Here is a 23,624-nt window from a genome sequence, read left to right on the forward strand (position 1 = left end):
CTCTGCCCAGGGTGCTCTTGCTCCAAATCTTCACAGGTCTGAGGCCTTCAGCTCATTCACCTCTCAACTCAATGCCACTTCCTCAGAGGGGAACTTCCTGGCCACCTCTGTCCCACCCTATGACGTATCCCTAACAACTCAGCAGTAGTGAATTAGCCAGTTTATGAGCTTTTTTTTTTAACTGGTTGTCTCTAAAGAAAGCTCAGATATCACCTGCTCAGTAAGGTCGTTTCTTGCCGCCACCACCTACACACACACAAACCACTTCTGTCACATGGCTAGGGTTTATTTTCTTCACGTCACTTGTCACCACCTGACATTTTCTTGTTTACATGTTGATGTTTCATGTCTTTCCCCCCGTTCCTGCTCCCGGAGCTCAGGATGTCACCTGTCCTGATCACTGCTCTGCCCCAGGACCCCCAGCAGCACCGAACCTAGGAGCTGCCCACCCCCTCTTTGTGGAAACAGTGAACCAGGCGGCCCTACTCATGAAAAGTGCTGAGATTCCTTCTTCTGTCCATATTCACCTGACAGACAATGTCCTTGAGGAAACCGAGCACGTCCGCGTTTATAATTCCGTACTCCAGCGTCTCGGGCATAACTTCCATGGCTTCCTTCATGTCGGTGGCCTCGGAGATGGTCTCTAAACGGGAGCAGACGTCGGGTGTAAGGTGAGTGGAGAAACGACAGCTAACGTTTCCAAGTGCCCGGGGACCAGCTCCTTCTTCCCAAGCAGGGGATGCGCCAGGCACAGACTCGGAGCACGCGCTCATTTCTACCATCTCGGTGCCGATGAGAAAGTGATGTAAACACTGACTGTCACACTGGGGCTCATGGGGTCACACAGGCAGCGCCCACGGGCCGCACAGATGAGCTGATCTGGCTGTCGTGTCTCCAGGCGGACAAGTATACAAACAACCGGGTTTTCTAGAAATGTTCGCTGGGCTCCTTGCTTGGTCTGTCTCCCACTCCCAGCAACACCCCCAACTCACCACCGGCGCAGCCTTCGAGTCATGGGGGTTTGAAAGACATATTTGGGGAGAGTCTACCCCTCGGCCAGGTTTTACTGGACATACATCACATCCCCCTGACCAAAAGTCAACCAGCACCAATGTCATTCTAAGTGAAGTAAGCCAGAAAGAGAAAGAAAAATACCATATGAGATCGCTCATATGTGGAATCTAAAAAAAAAAGAACATAAATATAAAACAGAAACAGACTCACAGACATGGAATACAAATTTGTGGTTGCCAAGGGGGCGGGGGGTGGGAAGGGACAGACTGCGATTTCAAAATGTGTAGATACTGACAGGCATACGCAGAATAGATAAACAAGATTGTACTGTGTAGCACGGGGAATTATATACAAGATCTTGTGGTGGCTCACAGCAAAAAAGAATGTGACAAAGAATATACATATATGTTCATGTATAACTGATAAATTGTGCTCTACACCGGAATTTGACACCACATTGCAAAATGACTATAACTCAATAAAAAAATGTAAAAGAAAAACAAAAAAGTCAACCAGCACCAATCAGCGCGGTAGACACTTTAAAGGTCCCTTGGGCGCCTCCCTCAATCCAACTGGGAAACAAAACGGAAGCACCGCAGACATGTCAACTGAGGCAGCTCCGCCCGTCCGCCCGTCTCCGCGCGGGTGCCAGCATGCACCGTTCTCTACCTAATACGTTCCTTTCCATCAAGTGCTTCTTTACTGAAATAAATTTATTTTAAAGGGAAACTAGGTGAAAAATCCAATGTGGAAAAGAAGGACAGGGGGAGGGTACATAGCTCAGGGGTAAAGCACACGCGTGCTGAGCAGGCACGAGGTCCTGGGTTCCATCCCCAGTGCCTCCATTTAAAAAACAATTTTTTTCTAAAGAGATACAATTTTTTTAAAAGAAAAAATATTTTGTAATGAGGAAAACTTGACATCAGTGAAAAATAACTATTAAAAAATATTACATAGCTATTTTTAAAAAATTTTGTCTGAAAATGTCTTGTTTTTATTTAAGGACAAAAATTGAGACGTCATGTATATATTTGTACATGGAGAAAAAAATACCAGGAAGGAGTTTACAGAATCTTGGTCATCGCTATTATCATAATTCAGCGGCCCCGGGGCTGTGTGGCCCGGAGGCCTGAGGGCTGCCTCTGGGAAGGTCCCAGGCCCCAGAGGCCTGAGGTCGGCCAGCTTTTTGAGAAGTCCCTCAGCCCACACACCCACTCCTGTCCCCTCTAGAGGACAGGGTACAGATTTTAGCCACACCTGCTTCATCTATTTAATAGTTTGTCCTTTTCTATTTGAGAACTATTCCATGGTACGGATGTACCAGAGTCGGTTTATCCGCTCATCAGCTGATGCACACCTGGATTGCTTCAACTTTTTGATTATTATGAATAAAGTCTCTAGCAACATTCATGTACAAAAAAATAAATAAGTAAAAATTTAAAAGGTGGTGAGAGTAAACAGTAACAATGTCGGGGCAGATGCCATTGCTACCTGGTATATGTCCTGACATGACCAGGAAAGCATCAAAAGTGTGGACTGGGGGTTGCAAACACTTCAAGTGAGTGGGTGAATCTGCAAACATGGACTCCATGAATAATGAGGATTGACTGGACTAATAAAAAGGTGATATTCGCAAGAGCGTGTGAAAATGAAGATACTCAGTCATGTACACACACACACACACACTCACATAGGAGAGGTACCTTTTGTATTTCTGAGGAAAAACACCACATTCTGGTCCAGAAATTCCTCAGGAACAGGAGTACAAAGCACGTGGAGATACGTCTTTTCCACAATGTGCTTAACAGTTTTCTGAAACACCGGGGACAAGAATGTCACACTGAGATGCCCCCGTTCCCCTGAACGACCTGCTCTTCAGGGACACCTGAGCCGTCCCCTGAATGCAGCAGCAGGGCTCGGCCCCAGCAGCACTAGCGGACCGCACACGGGAGCAGCCAGGCTCTGAACTCTAAGCCTGACTCTTCCATTAATCAGTCAACACAGCTACCCTTGAATCAACTGACCTGAGAAATGCCCTGATAGAGCTTTTCTGGGCTACAAATTGCAACAAACCAGTCCTGAATTTGTTTTGGGGGGTGGGGTATATTCACGGAGCACTTGAGTATAATTTCACTGAGCACAGGTCAGGCCAAACACTTACCTCTTAGCTTTATGCTCCATCCCTGGGGCTTGTGCAGAAAAGGCTTAACTCAGCAGGCCTGGGTTGTCCAAACCCCACACATTCCGAAGGTGCTCAAGACTGGCCCTGAACCAGCTCCTGGGTGATAGCCTCTAAGCTTTTGGAACATCCTGGCTGACGTGAGTGTCTTTGTATACACAGGGCCTGGGTCATGCCGGACACTTCACACTAGCAAGGTGATTGATGGTGAACGCCTGCTTTTGTTCGCCTGGGGCCCTGGGTCACGCTGCGTCTGACTCACTGCAGACCCCTCATGCCTACATGACTGAGCCCCCGTAAAAACCGCGGACATCGAGGCATGCTTGAGCTTCCCTGGTTGTGGTTGGTGCAACGGCCTGCGTTGTCACGCATGGCTGCTGGGGAATTAGAGCTGTCCTCGCAACCCACCGGGAGAGGGCAGCTGGCAGCTAGGACCTGCTTCCCCTGGGCCGGGCCCTCTGTGCCTTTTCCTCTGTTGATGCTAATCTGCATCTCTTCACAATAACCGTGAGAATAAAAGCTTTTCTGGGTCCAGTGAGTGGTCTTGGGGCCCCCCCATGCAGGATTTTGTCGTCCCCTTTCCCACCCAACACGTTCCCTGTATGAACGGTGTCAGTTACCCAGGCTCACCAGAGAGCGCGGGACTCCCATCAGCCCACCCGAGAGGACAGAGGGCCCCACGCACCTTGGCGGGGACATTTTCTACACCCTCTTGGTCCGTTTCTTCACCCTCCAAGCTGATGGAAGGCTGATTTGTGGAATTCGTCCTCAGCTGAGAAGACCTAGCTGCAAAACACATTCAATGTGCAAGATGAAATACTTGGAAACGTAGGTTTCCGACCGTCAAGACCAGATGTCCATCTTGTATGAGAGCATGTTTCATTCAGCAGGCCTGTTATTGAAAAACCGTATGCTCGTTTTTTACAAATAAATCCTACTGTGGCCTGGACGTACGTTATAATTGGGAGAGTTGTGCTGTGGTTTTGATGGGTCCTCAGTTGGAAATTTAACATCTGTGCTCATTTGTGTTGTATGTACACGTGCTCCAGCTACAGTGTCCAATGCGTTATGTCTCTGAGATTTTTGCCTAGAAAGGGGTTTTACCCTTCAGACGAGAATTATGGATAACGTGTTAGCATTTGCTCCTTTTTCACTATAAAATGTGAAACTTGTAGGGAATGAAAAGTCATCTTAATAAAATGAATGTATACCTCTTAAGTCTAACTGTTACTGGTGGGGATCTGGAAACCTCGTGGCCCGCCAGTCACAGCCCTGAGAACTTCCGACGAGTCCACTGACTGAAGAGAAGGGAGCACTTTTCCCCCACGGTTCTGCTCTTCCTTTGAAAGGTGATGGACAAAGTCAGTGCGGCTCTGGGGTCTGAGTCCTCTCTGCTGTGGGTTTTCTCAACCATAAAATGGGACAGTAACATCCACTGGTCACACTGGGGAGAACTCAATTAGAGCTGGCTCTCAGAGGAAACAGCCCACAGCCTCCAGAACCAGCTTCATCAGAGCGCAAGCAACAGCCTGCAGCCAAAAATACACTGAGGCCACTGAGCTGTACACTTAGAAGTGGTTAAAATGGTAAGTTTTACGGTATGGAGGGTCCTTAAAAAACCAAAAATAGAGTAGTTCCCATATGACCCAGCGATCACATTCCTGGGCATATATCTGGAGAAAACTCCAATTCAAAAAACACACATGCACCCCAATGTTTATAGCAGCACTGTTTACAACAGCCAAGACATGGAAACAGCCTAAATGTCCATGGACAGAAGCAGTGGTATATATACACAATGGAATACTACTCAGCCACAAAAATGAATGAAATGATGCCACTTGCAGGAACATGGAGGGACCTAGAGATTATCACGCTAAGTGAAGTAAGTCAGACACAAAAAGACATATCACATGATATCACTGATAGGTGGAATCTAAAAAAATGACACAAATGAGCTTATTTACAAGCCAGAAACAGACTCACAGACATAGAAAACAAACTTGGTCACCAAAGGAGGAAGAGGGGGAGGTAAATTGAGAGTCTGGGATTAGCAGATACAAATCACTATATACAGAATAGATAAACAACAAGGTCCTACCGTACAGCACAGGGAACTATATTCAATAGCTTGTAATAGCCTATAATGAAAAAGAGTATGTGTGTGTATGTATATAAAACTGAATCACTATGCTGTGCACCAAAAACTAACACAACATTGTAAGTCAACTACAGTTCAACTAAAAAAAAAAAAAGCTAGTATGCAGTTTTTTTAAAAAGGTTAAGTTTTATGTATGTTTTAGCACGATAAAAAGAAAAGAAAAAAATACACTTAAATATCAACTTGGAAGGAATGTTAATTTGCTTTGTTGAAGACTTTCCTGACCTTTTTCTCCAAGGTCTCAACCCTAACCCTCCCAAGACTTCCCTGATCACGGATTTACTGGCGTCAAAGTAGAAGTAAATATGGCCACGGACCTCAGGATCACTGTCATCAAAATCCAACCTAGACAAGTCTTAGTAAGAACAGACAGTCTGGATTTCTAAACCAGCATTCCTCCCGGCCCTCCAGTCTTTACTAGGGAAGGGATTATGTTTTGGTTAAAAATAAATTTTTCTGGTGGGGGAGGGTATAGCTCAAGTGGTAGAGCGCACGCTTAGCACGCACGAGGTCCTGGGTTCCATCCCCAGTACTTCCTTGAAAAATAAAAATAAGAAAAAACTTAATTACTCACCCCCTGCCAAAAATAAAAATTAAATAGATAAATAAATAAATGAATAAATTCTTCTGAAAAAAATTAAGATGACTATAGGAAACATTGCCCATCACCCAAATCCTTCATCGCCTCTGATTTTCAAATCCTCCATATCTTGGTAAAGTGTTGTGTGTAACCTACAGCTTCTGCAGGTGTAAGGAAAGGGGAGTTACGGGAGCAATGGGGGAACAGGGGGCTTGCTTAGCTCTGCTGGCGACCTGGTACTTAGGTTCCATCGTTCTTTGCTGTGGGGCCAGACCTGCGCATTGTAGATCAGCAGCGTCCCTGCCCTCAACCACTGGATGCCAAGCGCCCCCACCCTCCAGCTGTGACAACCAAAAATGACTCCAGACATCACCAAATGCCCCCTGGGGGCCAAAACCGCCTCCCCTCCCCCCCCCAGTTGAGAACCACTACATAGAGAACTGGGTCAGAACGAGTAATCACGGCCACTTCATCACGACAGAACAACAACTCAAAGCCGGCAAAGGACCGGAGTGTCACAGCAACCTCTCTGGTTTAGACAATACGATTCATTAACAGCAAAAGCCTTGACTCAGGCCTCAGATCGGCCAAAAGACATGGCATCGGTCGTTTGCACAACGGAAGCCCTCCCTACACAGTGTTCTCAGTTGAGCTGTCTGAGACACTGCCTGTACCAGACTGGCTGTCTTGCCGTCACGGCTGTACCGGGTGGAGCACTTCTCCCCCTCCCCAGGTCATGCCCACCCAGAACCTCAGAATGTGACCGTATTTGGAAGTAGTTAGCTAGGACGAGGTCATGCTGGAGAGGGTGGTCCCTGAATCCAATGGCTGGTGTCTTTGTAAGAGAAAGGAGGAGGTTCAGACACACACACAAAGACAGCCACGTGCCGGCAGGGGCAGAGACTGGAGGGATGTGTCTACAAGCCAAAGAACGTCAAGGACTGCTGGCAAACACCAGAAGCTGGGAGAGGCCTGGACGGATCCCCCCAGCAGGGCTTTCGGAGGGGACACAGCCCTGCTGACACCTTGATTTTGGGTGTCACCCTCCAGAACTGTGAAAGAAGACACCGCTGTGCTTCTAAGCCACTCAGTCTGTGGTCTTTGGTGAAGGGAGCTCCGGGTAACTCGTAACAAGCCTATTCACATCCAGCACCTTCTCCTTGTCCTTCATACCAAGCCTGAGCTTCTTAAAAGGAAATAGGAGAAACTGACTGTCGTCGCGGCAAGCGGACCCCACCTCCGGGTGAACGCCCCCAGCTCCGCTCGCCCCCGGCGCCGCGCCCAGGCCCCACCTGATGCTCTATCCGCCCTCTCTGTTCTTCGTGGTTCAGTCTCTTCTTCCTTCTCTTCTTCCTCCTCTTCCCCCTCTGACCAGGCAGGAATCTCGCCGTCTGCAGAGCCACATAAAAAGAAAGAAAAAAATAGAGCATAATTGTTTCCTGGCCTGACACGCGGGACATCCCTGCTCTCCTTGGCGCTGGGGGTCTGGACGTGGCCCGGGAGAATCGCGCATATTTCGGGCTGTTGGAGGAGGTCATGGAGAGGACGAGCCCGCTGGCTGCCCCTCGAGGTGCTCCCCTCGCGCTGCCCTGTTCTTGGGAAGTCTCCCTGCCCTCCTGCCCACCGTGGGAGCCGTCGCACGGACACACCCGGAGAGAGCAGGTGTGGTTGAGCCCTCCGACGGTGTGGGTGCCTGCACCCCACGAAGGCTGCTCTGCAAACGAAGATGGCGGTGGGCGGGCGGGAGGGGACCGCGCCCCACGGCGCCCAAGACAGGCCTTGATGCAAGTTCCCTGCCTGTTAAAAGCGCCACCTACCGATCTGGAGTGGCCGCCCCTGTGCTCTGTCCCTCCTCACCCTCCGTGTACTGGGGCGGCTTGCGAACCAACATGCAGTCACACAGGTGTCACTGGAGACATCCTTGCACACACCCACTCAACCCGCTGTTCCACTCTTATAAATCTATTCCACAGAAATACAGAGAGTGTACAAAGGTAGATGCACATTGTTACGTTGTTTGTAAAATAAAATACTGTGGAAGGATAAATGTCCATTCATTAGGAAGTGGATAAATAAAACATGGTACATCTATGGACTTAAAATCTACAAAGTTATGTAGATCTGTATGATGATGATGATAGACACATAGACAGACCAACAGATAGACAGAAGACAGATAGACAGACAGACAGATAGATAGATAGATAGATAGATAGATAGATAGATAGGCAGATAGACAGATAGATAAACAGATCGGTTGATTTTGAAAAAGACCTGGCAGGATATACACCAAACCACCAACAGCGGCTACAAATAGGAGCAGGGCTTAGGGGAGAGTGAAGAATTGCTTTCTCACTTTTTACTTTCTATGTTTCCGAATTCTGTATTATGTGAACTTTTAAGAGAACATCTTCCTAATACTTCCTGGAAGTATTAATGTCTTAATATTGTGCAATTTTTTAACTACTGTGTGATTTTGCAATTTTTTAAAAAATCACTGTGTAAAAATGTAAGCAAGTTATTAAGTGATATATACAGTGTGATTCCATTTTGTTATTTCAAGAAACAACACGTGCTTACATCCTAGAACAGCACCTGTTCTGGCTGCAGCTAGTCTGGACACCGCTCTTTCCTCGCAACCGCCCTCCCTATTTGTCTCCATCTGTGTCATTTTTAACCGGAGCAGAGAGAAGTCTTTACCAGCAGAGGGGCAGAAATAGGAAAGAGGGATGAAGGAACACGCACTGGCCCCACTCCAGGTCCCTTGGACACACCAGAGACCCCAACAAGGATCCAGTAAAACTGTCCAAGTGTCCTCGTGAGCCTTACTGAGCAGACGGTAAGTGACAATGTGACACACGGAGCTGGGGAGGAGGTCCCCTCTCCCCACCTCTGTTCAGAACCCAACACCCAACTTCATTCTGGTGCCTCCAGGATCGGCAGCTTTGAGTTTCCAGGGACAGCATCCTTAGCAAGGAACACGTTGGCATCCTCCTGGTGCGGTGACAGTGAGAAGAGCCAGAAAAGGAGGGAAGAATGGGGGGAGGAGGGTGTAGGGACAGACCTGAACCAGACACAGCCCTCAGGGGATTTCCAAGCTCGCTTTGGAGGAATTAAGTGAAACTATTGGGCTACACACGTGTTAGTATACACAGCACAGAAAACAGCCACAGAACTGCTAAGGGAAGCCTTCAGAGGTCGCAAGAAGTCCAAGCCACATCCATTCTTAGGGCCTTGGTGTATATATATATATATATATATATATATATATATATATATATATATATATATATATATGTTTTTTTTAAATATACAAAACCAGGATTACTGAAGTTTGGTACGTGTAAAATGGTCAGTCCTGTTAGTGTATCTTTGTACCCACAGTTTCACTTGGCGATAAGGATAGAGTCTAAATTCAAGGTCCTATTGTTAGGGGGAGGGTATAGCTCAAGTGGTAGAGCCAATGCTTAGCATGCATGAGGTTTTGGGTTCAATCCCCAGTACCTCCTCTCAGAATAAATAACTATTAAATAATCCTAATTACCTCCCACCACCAAAAATTTAATTAATTAAATAAATAAACTTTAAAAAAAATTCAAGGTTCTATTGTAATGTAACTTCTGAGTCCAAAGGTCTGTCAGAGGGGAAACCATAAAAAAACTAGAGAGGGTTGGAGGGTATAGCTCAGTGGGAGAGCACGTGCTTGGCATGCAGGAGGTCTGGGTTCAATCCCCAATACTGTGTTTTGTGTTTTTTTTTAAATTTATTTATTTGGTGGGGGGGGAGGTAATCAGGTTTATTTATTAATGGAGTTAGTGGGGATTGAACCCAGGACCTCCTGCATGCTAGAAATATACTCTACCACTGAGCTATACCCTTCCCTGCCTAGTGCCTCTGTTAAGGGAAAAAAAGGGGGAAAAAAGAAAAAGAAAAAACTAGAATGCTAGAGTTCAAAATGTTATGAAGGTCATCTCTCTGGGTGTCATTTGCAATTTGTTATTGTTATTTGTGGGTTTGTATTGTTTTACAATGAACATGTGTATTATTTTGTGCCAAGGATGTGTATTTAAAATAAATGAATGTGCCTACTACTTTTTAAGGAAAAAAAGAAGTTCTGCCTGGCACCACCATCCCACCCCGTGAAAGGCCTTAGGGGATCCAGAAGCCTCATGAAGATGCCGCGAGACTAGCACCGGGGGCTGATACTGACGGCTCACACCACACAAACGCCTTCCCAGACAACTGTGCTGACCCAGTGCTCCTGCTGGGAGAGAACTGGCCTGTTTCCCGGACTCCTTCCCCAACAGGCACCTTTCTGAGTGTCCCTGCACCCTGTCCTGTCTTCCCACCTGCACCCCAGGCCCTCTCTGTATCCCTGGGCTGGACTAGCCACCTCCACTGAGGGTCCTGAGCATCCAGTCACTGTCATTTTTATCTGAAATGCTAAAATGTTCAACGTAAACATTTAAAATCCACTGTGATATTTTAAACCTTTGTTTTGGCGTTACTTGACAATACCATGTCGTCAGGGGCCTGGAAAGTCAGGAAGGGGTGCTCTTCTCCACCCGGGGAGACCCTGCCACCATCGGGGAGAGTGAGGATGAAGTGTACCTCTCAGACCCGGAGCCATTTCTCTGTCCGTCTGTTGCACTTCATTGGACAGTGACGCAGACTCTTCCGAGTCTTTACTGACTATGTTACCCTTGCGGGTGAGCCATTTAACCCTCTCTGTGTCAGTTTGCTCATCTGTAAAATGGGGGTAACAATACATCCACTTCATGGGATTAACAAGTTGATGTAAGCGTTTGGAACTGTACCTGGTACAGAGTAAGAGCTAATTAAGTGTTTGCTGTGATTATTTATTCAAGGTCGGACTTTCCAAGTGGGCTGTGAGCGCCTGCCCAGTTCACCCAGTGCCTGGACAGTGCCTGCACGCGGTGGGCGACGACAAACACTTCCGGACTGCACTGGAGGCCAAGGTTGGCGGGTGGGCTGGGGTCTCGCGTTCCCCGCGGGGAGGGAACAGGACAGGAGGGGCGCGGCGGGAGGGCGGCCGCGGAGCTCACCGATCTCCACCTCCACCTCCTCGGGCACCACCTTGCGGTAGAAGAAGAGAGTCGAGGCGCCCTCCTCGTCGCTGCTCTGGTTGAGGAAGTGCAGGATGAGTTCCTCGACCTCGCCGTCGTTGCGGTTCAGCAGCTCCTCGAAGAGCTGAGGGTCTCTGAGGCCGAAGGCGTTGTAGACGCGGTCGCGCATCCACAGCACCCGCAGGTCGTCCATGGCGCGGCAGGGCGGGCAGCGCCGGGCTCAGGGGGCCGAGCGCCGGGCGGGCGTCCTTGGCGACGGCGCCCCTAGCAACGGGCGCCCCGGCAACGGCCGCCGCAGGCGCGGGGCGCGTCGTCCACTGCGCGCCTGCCCCCGGGCCCCGCGCCCGCAGCCGCGCGAACCCGCGGGTGGCGCGGAGCCCCTGGGGAGGGCCCGGGGCGCCCCAGCCTGCGCGCCGAGTGGGGCCGGGGCTCTTTTCCCCCGAGGGCGCCCCCTTCCTCCTGGGAGGACCAAGGTAAGCAGGGCGGCCTCACGCAAGCCCCCGGGACGGGGACAAAGGCGTGGGGGACTCAGATGCCTTGACCCAGGGCGGCCTACAGCTGACCTCGTGGTGCGCCAGGAGCCCTGTAAGTGCTGGGTGCGCAAGGCCTCCTGTGATTCCCACCACCACCCTATCTGGGAGCGTCCTGCCCGTTTTGTCGATAAGGAAAGTGGCAAGAGGGGTGACAAAGTCACAGTATCTGGGAGGTGGTAGAGGCAGGTTGAACGCGAGGAAGGGCTATAGTCTGAGCCCTCGGTCACTATGGATCAAGGGGCGTCAGAAAAGCAAGGCATTGGAAGATTTCCAAGTAGGGGCAAGTTCCTTCTGGTATACCAGAATCAGGGAGGGGGGAGCCCCAATAAGGGACACTGGTGTGCAGGATCAGAGAAGGAGCCCAGCGCTTCGGCTTTCTGGCCACGCCAAGGTATAATAAAACAAAACGCCCACGTTTCAAAAATAGAGATGTATTTATTTCTCATTAGTAAAAGGAAGTTCAATACTGATAGGAAGATGCAGGTTTGTCCTTTCATGCATTTGTGGATCTTTAACTTGTTCACTGTTGTTTCCCTCAGTTGAGCCCTTGGATTACTAGGCTGATCCTAAGAACCCAGCCTTCTTATTGGATTTCCCCAACAAGGAACAAGTGGAATGTTCTACATGTTTCTCAAAATTCTAAACCAAAGTTCAGCATCAGTGGCCTGGCTCTTGTAAAATTATTACTCCAAAATGTCTTGATTTTCATCAGCTTGAATTAGGATTTCTTAATAACTTTGCTGGAGATACACCAGATGGCATGCAAGCAAACCTGGCTTTATATTTTTAATAAAGAAAGTTGCTTTTAAAAGCAGACTGTAGAAGAGTTGTAGAAGTTATTTCTTGTTTCTGTTTTCTAAAATCAATCAGGCCCTAAAATGTCTGAATATTTAATTCTTAAATTTGTAAACATAAGAGTTACCTATGCTGTATTTGGTCTACGCCTTATTAAACTACTGCAGAAGGAAAACTGAGACCATAATGTTGTTATAAAACACACACTCCAGAAATGAGGACAGAGTGACATTCAGTGAAAGGTGAGTCTCCTCAAAGTTCATGAGAGGCCAGTCCTCCGGCTCTGTGCGAGCCTCATGAAACACCCTCTGCACTCCTTAACTGACCACCATCACATCACCAAAAGGACCTTCATCGCCCTTGCAGGGTGAAATCAAACTCTGCTTTACTGAAGAAATTCCTTGGACTTTTATTTGAGGCTGAACACGTGAATGAAAACTGGGAAATGTGACAGTTGTGACATTTTGAGTTAGGAAAATAAACAGATATTTAGCATCATCCAGACAACTGACCATTTTCCCTCTGCATATTTGCTATCAAGGGAATGAGGTTATATCTTAAAAGTTGAATGTACAACAGTTCTACCAAACAGCTTACAAACAAAACAGAGCAACTGCTCTGGTAACATGACCTCGGAACCAGGAGCTTTATAGAGAAAGAAAATTCACCCTGGTGCCTAAAAGATACCATCAAACTATAATTCTAGAGAATTCTTTCACTAAAGTTAGGGCTAATAATTCGTCTTTTATGTCATTACATCCTACATAACCACTACATAGTTTTCAATTGAAAAATGACCCTTCACTCTGTTCTATACCCTGATGGAGGCGTTAACTGGAATTAAAAAGTGTCCCCCGTGACAATTTCCAGCAGGGGCAGTAAAAAATTCTAGCAGATACTGTATGCCTCTTGTTTACTAGTCAGTTAGCAGTGAGATTATGGGTTTCCTAGGGATAAATTAGTTACCATTTTATTACAACAGACCCTTGGAGTAAAGTAATAAAAATAGGAAATTATGAGGGACAAGTTTGCCTGGAAGGCATTATTCACCCAACAAAAGCATCCAACATTACACCTTTCTGGGGAAACTTAACTCTGAGGGCAGAATCATTTTCAAGAGTTTCACCAGCATTGTTTTATGCTTGAAATTTTAACACAAAGGACAAAACCCAGTAATCCCAAACTGGCTTTGGGTTAACATCTCATGGAGAAGTAGCATGGAGTCTTTACTACAATTAAAAAGGTTTGATGTCAGAGTCACAGTTATGTCATGATGTTGAGCTCACGCCTCTCAGCAAATAGGCCTTGAAATTACCTGAAAAGACAAGCTTAAACTCAGGGCCTCATGATCTTAGCCTGTAATGAAAGCCCCAACTCCCACCACCAGCCAGGGTGGAGCGGTAGGGGGACAAGCAGCCTTTTCATGCGTGTTACTCAACATTGTCAGGAAAGTAAAAATAATTTCTTTTTAAAAATAATTATCTAAAACCAATTATAGTAAAATATGAAAAATGAACATAATTTATCAGAACAGAGAATAGGTCAAAATGTTCAATAGGATTGACTCAAGTGAAAAGATGAATTTAAACTGAAGGTTATAAATTAATGGCTTAGTAAGAATTGGTTTTCAACTGAACTAAAGTTTTTAAAAGTTCAAATGCCTTTATCAGACTTTTATTTAGAATTAGTCTGAAAGGGAAACCATATAATTATACCGTTCTCAAGGACAGGTGCAATCTCTTCATGGTAAAATATCTTAATTTACATTTTATTATAAAAATATACAAAATACTACTTTTTTTTAACCTCTCCTTCACTCAGTATAAACCCCTTTTGGTTCAGTAACACTAGCCAAGCTGGTCACTAAGTTCAAATCATATCCATATTACATGTTGTACAGTAACACTGGGTTTTAAGGCTCAGTACACAGTTTATCTTCCCAAACATACAATTATCATAATTGGTTTTATGTCAGTATAACAGGGTAAGGGTCTTTAAAAAAATATGAAGTGGGATAACCATTTGTTCTATGTTATTTTATCCCATTTTGTCCAATTATTAAAACAAGACAAAATTGTAGAAACAATTCTACTTGCAATTCTAGATAGCATACAATTTAAAAAGTCTGCATACTTTTAGTCAGGCAAAATAGATGTGAATCTTTTTGATTATCCACCATCAAATTTTTTAAAAAACTACTTAATTTCAGCTATTAGAAAATATTTCTCTGACAACTTCAGGTGACAGTATAACTCTGTTTTTTTTTTTAATAATGTGAAAAGGAATCAAGTATCTAAGACCATCTTCAATTAGCCATTCCAAATTGGCTTCTCTCCCCGAAGCCTGTATTTTTAAAAATAACTTTTAACGTAACTTTTGGCATTAACTTACATTTGCTCTTCATAAAAACTGAAAGAAATTTATGTATCTGAAACTGACAAACTTCACAAAATCTCTCACGTAAGAGGAAGAGGTATATCTCACGGAATTGTCTGGCTAGCTCATAAGGCAATCAATGAAGATGGAGTTCTTCCTACTGTCAATTTAACAGAAGTGAAATTCTGCAACATGATATCTGAAAGCTTGCTGGATACAGAAATCTGATCATGCCACGTCGTCACTGAACTTCGAAGACAGTAATCTGAATGAGAAAGGAACAAATTTGGTGCCTGCACCAACGTAGAACTTGTTCTGAAATTCTACCCTAAAAAAAAGGAGAAAAAAAAATCCCATGTATTAATAACAGGTTGTGAATAGCATGTCCCATATTTCTTAAAACAACATTTAGAAGTTTAAAAAAAAGTTCCTGTGCTTCTGAAATTCCTTCATTCCATATGTGCTCTTGGCACAAATACTTTTACATAGATAAAATCCACACACATGCCCGGCCCTGTGGTGGCTTCCTCATGAGGGAAACAGCGACATCCCACCCCACCTCCCAGGCTGTGGACATACACACAAGCATCAGGAACCTCTCCCCGTCTCAGTAACTGGATACACAGACAAGTAATCTGATGGATACTGTGAAACACCAAGAAATATGAAGGAAGTATTCCACAATAAGGGAAAACAATGTCAGAACCAAAGTGAGTCGAAAGTATGACATACACACAATTACTCGGTGAGCATAAACTTGCTTTTACATGTCGGTGACAACAGTTCAGAACCAAATTCAATTTTAACTCAGGGGATCTGCATACAGACTCCAACACTGGGAAGGGAAGAACTAGCCTAAGTTATGCATGTATCATTATTACACACACACATACAAAGCTTTGGAGCTATTCTATGTATATATACATGGGGAAGGGTTGATTTTTTTTAAATAGCAGTTCCAAAGCTGAACTCCAAACTCACCAGTGGAGGCGTATGGCGTGAAGAAATGCAGAAAGTCCTTCCATCATCAAAAGGATGAAAACTGTCAAAACTGCAAAGAGGGCCGTCATCGGGAGCAGCAGCAAGACCCCGTGAGTCGTGTCCACTCGGAGGCCGATGCGCATCAGCATGGCCCACAGGACATCAGATAGCTCTGCAAGGGATCACTCTGCAGAGGTCACTCCCGCCTACATTCAGTGAGTCAGCTCGGCTAGCTAGGGAGGGGGCTTCCTCCTGACAATTCTGAATTGTTCTCCCTAAGATAAATACACACCCACATAATATAGATGTAATCTGCTTCTCGTGTGAAAGTTAATCAGCAACTTGATGGCTTCAAACACCGAGGAAGACCTGACATTTCAGAGGAATCAGAGGCCCGGCCTGCCGAGAGAGAGAGCCGGACCCAAGTGGGGGTCCAGGTGGTTCTGCCCCAGGGCAGCACCGGGCCAGGCAGCAGGAAGCCGGGCGTCAGTCCTGACTCTGCCACTGACTGCCTGAGTGGGTGACCCCGCGTCAGCACCGACCCTCACTGGGCTTTGTACCCCGACGCACAGTTGTGTACTGTCATAGCTGAAATTTCAACCGTGTGCTGGGGGACTGGTGCTACTTAACTAAACCGTGGTGACTGAAATTTGTGCAACATCAGAACCATGCAAAAGGAGGAATGCCTGCCATCAAAATTATGAATCAGTATTGTTTTAGGACTTGCTGGACATAATTAGACAGTCATACTTCGTAAGGCAGGGTGGGACAAAATAACAGTGACGGTCAGAGCAGAGGGTGTGAAATGCCCACACCAGGCGCTCCCAAGCCTCCTCAGTCCCAGTGAGATTTTTCATAGCACCCTAGAGCCCAGAGAAATGCCCAGATCAGTGCATTAGGTAGTTAAGTCCAAACAACTTAATAGTCCCAGTTCACACAGTATCTGAAAGACAGCGCTATCTCCCTCCTAAATTTAAGATGCCCCATGGTGCCCCCATGAGTTGACCAAGGTGCTATGGGGCATCTCGGCAGAGTTGGGGAAATGCAGGTCGAAGCAAACACTTACGTGCGTGAGCCAGACTGAGAGCCCAGAGCCTCAGGTACGAAGCGGTGTTGGAGATGCAGCCCAGACAGTACTCGATGGAATGGATGACTTGGGTCATTAATATTTCTCCAAAGTTAAACTGAGAGAGATCACATGACATGCGTTAGAACCCGCAGGTGACACACATACGTCCACAAGTTAAAAGTCTGCTCCACTTTCAGGATTACAAAGTACTGGCTTCTGGTATCCCAGTGAGAATGTGCTGGAGTGTGAGGAAAAGGGAATCACAAGATCTGAGTTCTCCCCACAGCTCTGCCAATGACCAGCCCCACAGCCGGCAGAGCTCCTGCCCTTCGTCCCCAGGCTGCGGTGTCTCACATGCAAACCGAGGGCACTGGATCGCAGCTGTGACCACGACCCTCAGACAGCTCGACAAGGTTCCTGAGCTGCTCTCCGCAATCACAAAGCATCTATGAAGAAACAGACATCCACCAAGCCCGAGATGAGGAGGCCATGAGTGTGTGCGAGCGTCTAACAGGTAAGAGCATTCCTAACACACGTCTGCCGGGGAAGCTGCAGGTCCCTGCCGAGGGAGAGGCTGCGGGACATGGGGCAAGATGCTCATGCTCTTCCCAGCTCTGCTTTTTGTCTTCCTATGATCTTAAAAAGTTAATTATTAACTGTCCCAAACTAAAACACTAAAGTACCTAATAATTACAGAAGGTTGACTCTAAGAAATTTTGTTTAGTCCTCATCGAAGAGGCAAAAAAGTTCCCAAGAAGATAAAGCAGACCAGACAGGCAGAGCTGCTCTGCTCCGTCTGCCCAGGACTGTGCTTCCTTCAGTGGGGGGACCGCTGCTTCTCCCATCTGACCCTGGATCCCTGGCCACAGCCCTGAGGGCTGACCTGTGCACCCCTAAAATCCATACGCTGAAGCCCTAACCCTTGGTGTGACCGTGTTTAGAGACAAAGCCTTTAAGGAGGTCATTAAACTGAAATGAGGTCATAAGGACGGGGCCTGTCCCAATATGACCGGTGTCCTTGTAAGAGGAGGAAGAGACACCTGACACGCAAACACAGTGAACAGGCCACATGAGGACACGGCAAGGAGGCAGCCGTCCACAAGGCAAGGAGAGAGGCCCCGGGAGAAACCAACCCTCCAGCACGGGGACCCTGGGCCTCCAGCCTCCAGAACTGTGAGAAACACTGAGAGCAACCAAGTGTTGCCCCCAAATCCTTCTATTATGACGACACCGTATGACCAGAACAGCACCTGAAAAGCTTAGAGTAATAGTTTTGTAGCTTTGGGTCTTTTTTTTAAGACTATTATCATCACTCCCATCATGACGATTACCTCGATGAGAGCCTGGCTCCTTGTCCTACGTCATCGACAGTAACAGAAACTTACCTCCTCGCACGTCACTTCTCTACACCCATCTTCCATCTGGTTGCTTCCCCCTTCTATGTCTTGGCTTCCCAACAGAGAAACTTCTTCCTCGCTGTCTTTCCTTACAAGCGTGTAACCACTCTAAAAATAGCCAACAGGACACAGAGTCGGTGACTGCACAGTCACAGGCCGTGACAAAGTCACAGTCAGAGCCCCTTCGTTTCTCTTAACGATTCAGCCCTTTAGGAATAAAAAAGTTCTTCACAAGAAAATGAGCATATCATACCCATGAGGATGGCTACACACACACACACACACACACAAAGTGTGGCTTAGGGTGTGAAGAAACTGGAATTCTTGTGCATTGCTGATGGGAGTATTAAAATGGTGCAGCCACTGAGGAATGCAATTTGGTGCTTCCCCAAAAAATTAAACGTAGAGTTACCATTGGATCCAGCAATTCCATTTCTGGGATACACCCAGAAGAAAGGAAAACAAAGACTTCAACAGATATCTATACACCCATGTTCACAGCAGCATTATTCACAACAGCCAAAAGGCAGAAACAACCCAAGTGCCCATTCATGGATGAACTGATAAGCAAAATGTGGTCTATCCATACAATGGAATATTATTCAGCCTTGAAAAGGAAGGAAATTCTGACACATGCTACAACATGGATGAACCCTGAAGACATTATGCTAAGTGAAATAAGCCAGTTACAAAAGGACAGATATGATTCCACTTATATATATGAGGTACCTAGCGTCAAATTCATAGAGACAGGAAGCAGAAGGGTGGGTGCCAAGGCTGAGTGGGGAGGAACTGGGGAGTTCGTGTTTAACAGGTGAAGAGTCTCAGTTTGAGGAGATGAAAAAGTTCTGGAGATGGATGGTGGGGATGGTTTCAACAATGTGAATGTACCTAATGCCAGTAAACTGTGCACTGAAAAATGGTTAAAATGGAAAATTTATGTTATGTATATTTTACAATTTTTTTAAATAAAAGAAATAAAATGAGAAACTAGATAACACAGGAAAACAGTCTGGAAAGAAACGTAACAAATAGTTAACACTGGTTATAACTGGGTAGGCGAACTTAAGGGCACTTTATTCTATATTTTCCATGTTTCCCATAATTTAGTTATATTATTTAAATTTTTTAAAAAACACTTTTAAAAAATCAAGAAGCAAGAAGAAGGAACAAAAACGCTTTAATTATGACCAGCCGTACTGAAGGACTCACTAGTTCAGCGTTCCCGGGGCACCTGCTGCCGGGGCCCACACATGACAGGCACCTTGCATCAAGCTTCTGCAGAACAGGCGACACCAAAGGCTCTCAATAAAGGAGGCTTTGGCTTTTAGAGCAGAGCCCAGGATCGTCTGGAAGGCGTTTTCTTTACAAAACCTTTCATCGCTACCAACAGATTCTGCTCACCATCTACAAACATGCCTCCAAACTCGCACTCACCCTGCTGACCCCAAAGCAGCTGCGCCCGTTGTGAAGCCACAGCAAGAAGAGTGGTTTTCCCAAGAAAAGCACAGGGACGGACAGGGCGGTGACGACCAGCAGCAGCCTCTGGACGTGCTCCTGTCGGGGCGGGAGGGGAGGGAGTCGGTCAAAGTGCTAAGGCGTGCTGACGGCGTCACGGGCGCACTTACACTAGTGAAAATCCAGCATCGTGTCTCTTTGTTTATTAGCAAGGAACATAAAGTAAAGGCAAGCTAACTTGTATTTGCCCAGGGAGGGGGGCTCTTTTCATTTCCTAAACCCACAGCCGACGTATGCGGCATCACACAAACGCGACTACAGAGAAGCCGTTTTCGGAGAGGGCTGGTGCCAGGGGCCCGTTCTCCAATGACCTGCCTTGGTCAGAGACTGATTTTAGAGAAACGGGAACAATGCGGGGATGGACCACCCTCGGGAACCCTCCAGGAACATTCTCTTCCTACCATTTTGACGGCTACTCAGTGGCAGTGCATTGGGACTGTTCAGCCTGCCCAGAGCCCCTAGAGCAGCATTCTGCCCCGTGGTAACTAACACACAGAGAAACAGAAAGCCCTGTGGGCGTGGAGGCCTGAGGCAGGCACCTTTCATCAGCCCACCGATCAAAACAAAGGGCCACCAGGAGAAGGCCTTCTTCATTCCTAGGAGCGGAAAAACACTCACCTGCCCTGGGTAAAGACCATTTGTTTCACTGGCCGGGAATAAAAACATGTTAATAAATTCAATCAGAATGCTAGGAGCAACTCTGGAGGTTTCTGCTGAAAAAACCAGCCATTTATAGACAATCATAAATATAAGGTATCCAAAGATGCAGAGCATGAAGAGAAGTTCTGGGATGGAAACCAAGTAAATATTGAACTTCTTCCTGAAATGCCTAGGGGGAAACAAAAGAAGAAGAATCAACCAACCCATGAACAAGACTAGACTAAGATACAAAGTAGAGTAAATTAATCTTAAATTCTTTGTGACAAAGCGTATCTCAGCATAAGATCATCTGTCTCAGTATGTAACTCATACTAGTGATTCAGGCAGACCCACGAAGGAGAGGTAAGGACAAAAAAAAATGACACATGTTTCACGATCAGATCCAGTTAGACAAAGAACATACAGTTCCTTACCCTTAATATGCTAGCTCGAAGAAACAAACAAAAAGTCCTCTGATTTATAAAATGAAAAAGAACACGACAAAAATCACCCTTGGAAATAAAGATGAATTTATGTGTTGCACGTCTCCCTCACTTAATGTAAACTCCACGAGGGCAAAACTCTTTTCTGTTCTCCTCACAGCTCAATCCCTAGTGCCTAGAACAGTGCCGGGCACATACTATGGGCTCAACAAGTACTTCTGAATAAATGATTCAATGTACCTGCCAAAAAACTTATTACCAAAACAGAATCACATAATATAATACACCACCATACTAGCTGCCTTTAAGACCTATATAGTCTACCATCAAGAAGCGAAAAAAAAAAGAAAAAACACCAAACTTGGCATACAATTATAGGTTTAAATAAAAAAAATCTATACTTACAAGTGGTTAAATATTCCCAGAATTACGCCAAAAGTCATGTGAATAATTCCTAAAATCACAGACATTTTCATTTTGAAAGAGTTTAGAAAAGTGAGACGATTTGTGGCCAAGTTCCAAACCTAAAGATAAAATGAGACAAAAAAGAGAAATCTTTTCGCTAGAGTGCAACAGGTCAGGAAGTAGGACAGAGTGGAACCCCGACTCTCTGCAGGGCACCAACACTAGATTCCCAAATGGACAGCTCAGCCTGACTCGGAATGACAGGGAGCCACTGGCATCCAGGCAGAAACGCCCAGAGCAACAGCCCCCTCATGGACAACCACCTGAACAATGTGAGACGCCGCTGTGACAGTCAAAACTAGGTGGCATGACAGAGGAACCTGAGATGATGGGGGGGGGGGGGAGACACTCACAGGATCGATGCCAAGAGGATACGGGCCTTGGAACACTCCAGGAATGCTCGGATCCAGCTGCAAAACCCTGTTGTGCCTGACGACGCTGTCACTGTAACAGAAGGCAGAGTGAGAGGACTTCCGGGGCGGTGGGGAGCTTCGGAGAAACGCTCTTCCCGCCTAAACCACCGCGTGGCTGGAGGACACTCACTTCCAAAGCACCATCTTCCTCCGCTCCTCCGGGCTGTGGCTGGAGCTGTACATGGCGGACACGTTCCACCTGGAGCCGAAGAGGTTGACAGACTTGGAAAAGCAGTCGTTGTAAATGAGGCCCGTGTACACTGAGAACAGCCCCATCAGAAGCAGGATGTAGCGGCCGTTGAAAAACATCCGCATGATCTGTGAGGAGCAAAGCGCAGTGAGCGAAGCAGGGCCACCGGGAAAGGCGCTCCTCCCGGGGCCCTGACAGCCGGCTCACGGAGCGGACATCCCCAACTCACAGATGACAGACCCACCCCCGCCCCGCCACGTCTCAGTCAGGTGGGTTAACGGCTATTGCCAAAAACTAAACGTTTTAAAATGTCTCTTCTTTTAGTCAAACAGAAGATAATCACTGCTGATGCCGCCAAGCCAGATGCGCTGTTTGCATTAGAGGGTTTCGGTTTTTACCTCTTGTGACTGATTTAGTCTGGGATGATTTTCATTTAACACCAACAAGAGGGCAAATAAGAACATCACAAAGCCATGTCCAAGGTCTCCAAACATCACGGCAAATAAGAAGGGGAAAGTGATGATGGTGAAGAGAGCTGCAAGAAAAGCAAGAGATTTCTGATTTGCAGCCAAGGCAGAAAATTCTAGTTAATTCAAACACAACCATGTACAAGGATCTTGACTTTCTCCCAAATCCTCAGGAGAGAATTGGCAGGTTAAAACTAACACGCTATACTAAATAACAAAACAGTAATAGTGAGCCCATTTTTCCAAACATCTATTATATTCTTTCTTACACGGAAAAAAAAAAAGCAGCAGTGAGGTATAAAATACAAAGATGCGCAAATTCAGGCTTCCAACCTGGGTTCACTTCTCGGTAGCTCCCAACTCCGTAGGCATCCACGATGTTCTGAAACCCCTCGGTGAATCTGTTGGTGCGGATCAGGGTCGGGGGTGTTTCTTTTGTGGGGATGGTGTTCATGAACGAGGGGAGAGCAGCACCGCTCTCTCTCTTCCACATGAAAAGAAAAGAGAGAGAGAAAGAAAGAAAAAGGAAAACAAAGAATTACTACTCTTTCAGCAAATCCTGGCTGCTGCTCCAGCAACGCTCTGCGCAGGGCCACGAGGGGGCGAACCCCTCACCCTCCCAGAGGCCCAAGTACAGCAGGAGGGTCAGGAGGCCCTGCGTAGGGCCACGAGGGGACGAACCCCTCACCCTCCGAGAGGACCAAGTACAGCAGGAGGGTCAGGAGGAACCAGGGCCCCAGGCAGGAAGAGCGCCGCACGGCTGATGGGCGGGAACCTGACAGAGGGGCTGGAGTGACAGGTGTGAGTCTACAAAAGTCGTCCCAGGGTCACCAACATACAACTGGCATTTAGCAGTTTATCTCTTTAAATTTTTCAAAAGGAATTTAGAGATAGCTACAATATTACCTGATAAAACCAAAAACAGACATGAATAAACCATGACATCGACGTTAGTATGGCAAAATCACGTACATAACTTCTTCAGTTTACAATTCTTCTGAAACACAGTATACTGACTTACAACGGGGGAAAACAAAATAAAATACAACAGGTTATTACCAGAAAAAGAGATTTTCCAATCAAATTATATTTCTGAAAGCACACATAGGTAAGGGGGTTCTGGGGCATGGTTCTGAATCTCCTGAAACCCCACCAAAGGAGACAGGGCAGCTAGATAGAGAAACCAAAAACCCCCGGACAACATTTGTAACAAAACTCTGTCACCACAGATCACAAATACAAACAGTTGGGGACAAACCCTGAACATTACAAGACCTGCCTGATAACAGCCTCCAGACCCGAGGAAGCGGAGGAAGC

The 23,624-nt window shown here is 46.5% G+C and overlaps 2 protein-coding genes across 5 annotated transcripts in view; both read right to left on the bottom strand.

Moving 5' to 3' along the window:
- The window catches only part of DNAH10 (dynein axonemal heavy chain 10), a 120,652-nt gene extending 109,437 nt beyond the window's left edge, over positions 1-11,215 (bottom strand). Inside the window, exons 1-5 of the mRNA XM_074355938.1 lie at positions 11,001-11,215; positions 7,227-7,325; positions 3,879-3,979; positions 2,718-2,826; positions 528-643 (exon numbers count right to left, since the gene is read on the bottom strand). Of these exons, the coding sequence (XP_074212039.1) occupies positions 528-643; positions 2,718-2,826; positions 3,879-3,979; positions 7,227-7,325; positions 11,001-11,214 (639 nt within the window). The 5' untranslated portion in view covers position 11,215. The remainder of the gene's footprint in view (positions 1-527; positions 644-2,717; positions 2,827-3,878; positions 3,980-7,226; positions 7,326-11,000) is intronic.
- Positions 11,216-12,733: 1,518 nt separating this feature from the next.
- The window catches only part of ATP6V0A2 (ATPase H+ transporting V0 subunit a2), a 29,153-nt gene continuing 18,262 nt past the window's right edge, over positions 12,734-23,624 (bottom strand). For 2 of the 4 annotated variants that reach the window (XM_074355927.1, XM_074355924.1), the window contains 11 exons: positions 22,641-22,791; positions 22,239-22,375; positions 21,781-21,968; positions 21,591-21,681; positions 21,178-21,296; positions 20,309-20,519; positions 19,610-19,729; positions 18,161-18,280; positions 16,773-16,890; positions 15,707-15,878; positions 12,734-15,053 (listed from right to left, as the gene is read on the bottom strand). In XM_074355927.1, the coding sequence (XP_074212028.1) occupies positions 14,954-15,053; positions 15,707-15,878; positions 16,773-16,890; positions 18,161-18,280; positions 19,610-19,729; positions 20,309-20,519; positions 21,178-21,296; positions 21,591-21,681; positions 21,781-21,968; positions 22,239-22,375; positions 22,641-22,791 (1,527 nt within the window). In that variant the 3' untranslated portion in view covers positions 12,734-14,953. Of the gene's footprint in view, positions 15,054-15,706; positions 15,982-16,772; positions 16,891-18,160; positions 18,281-19,609; positions 19,730-20,308; positions 20,520-21,177; positions 21,297-21,590; positions 21,682-21,780; positions 21,969-22,238; positions 22,376-22,640; positions 22,792-23,624 lie in introns of those variants that run through there. The other 2 variants (XM_074355925.1, XM_074355926.1) reach the window with 2 other exon arrangements.

Source organism: Camelus bactrianus, chromosome 32 (assembly GCF_048773025.1).
Source record: "Camelus bactrianus isolate YW-2024 breed Bactrian camel chromosome 32, ASM4877302v1, whole genome shotgun sequence".
NCBI classification, from domain to species: Eukaryota; Metazoa; Chordata; class Mammalia; order Artiodactyla; family Camelidae; genus Camelus; species Camelus bactrianus.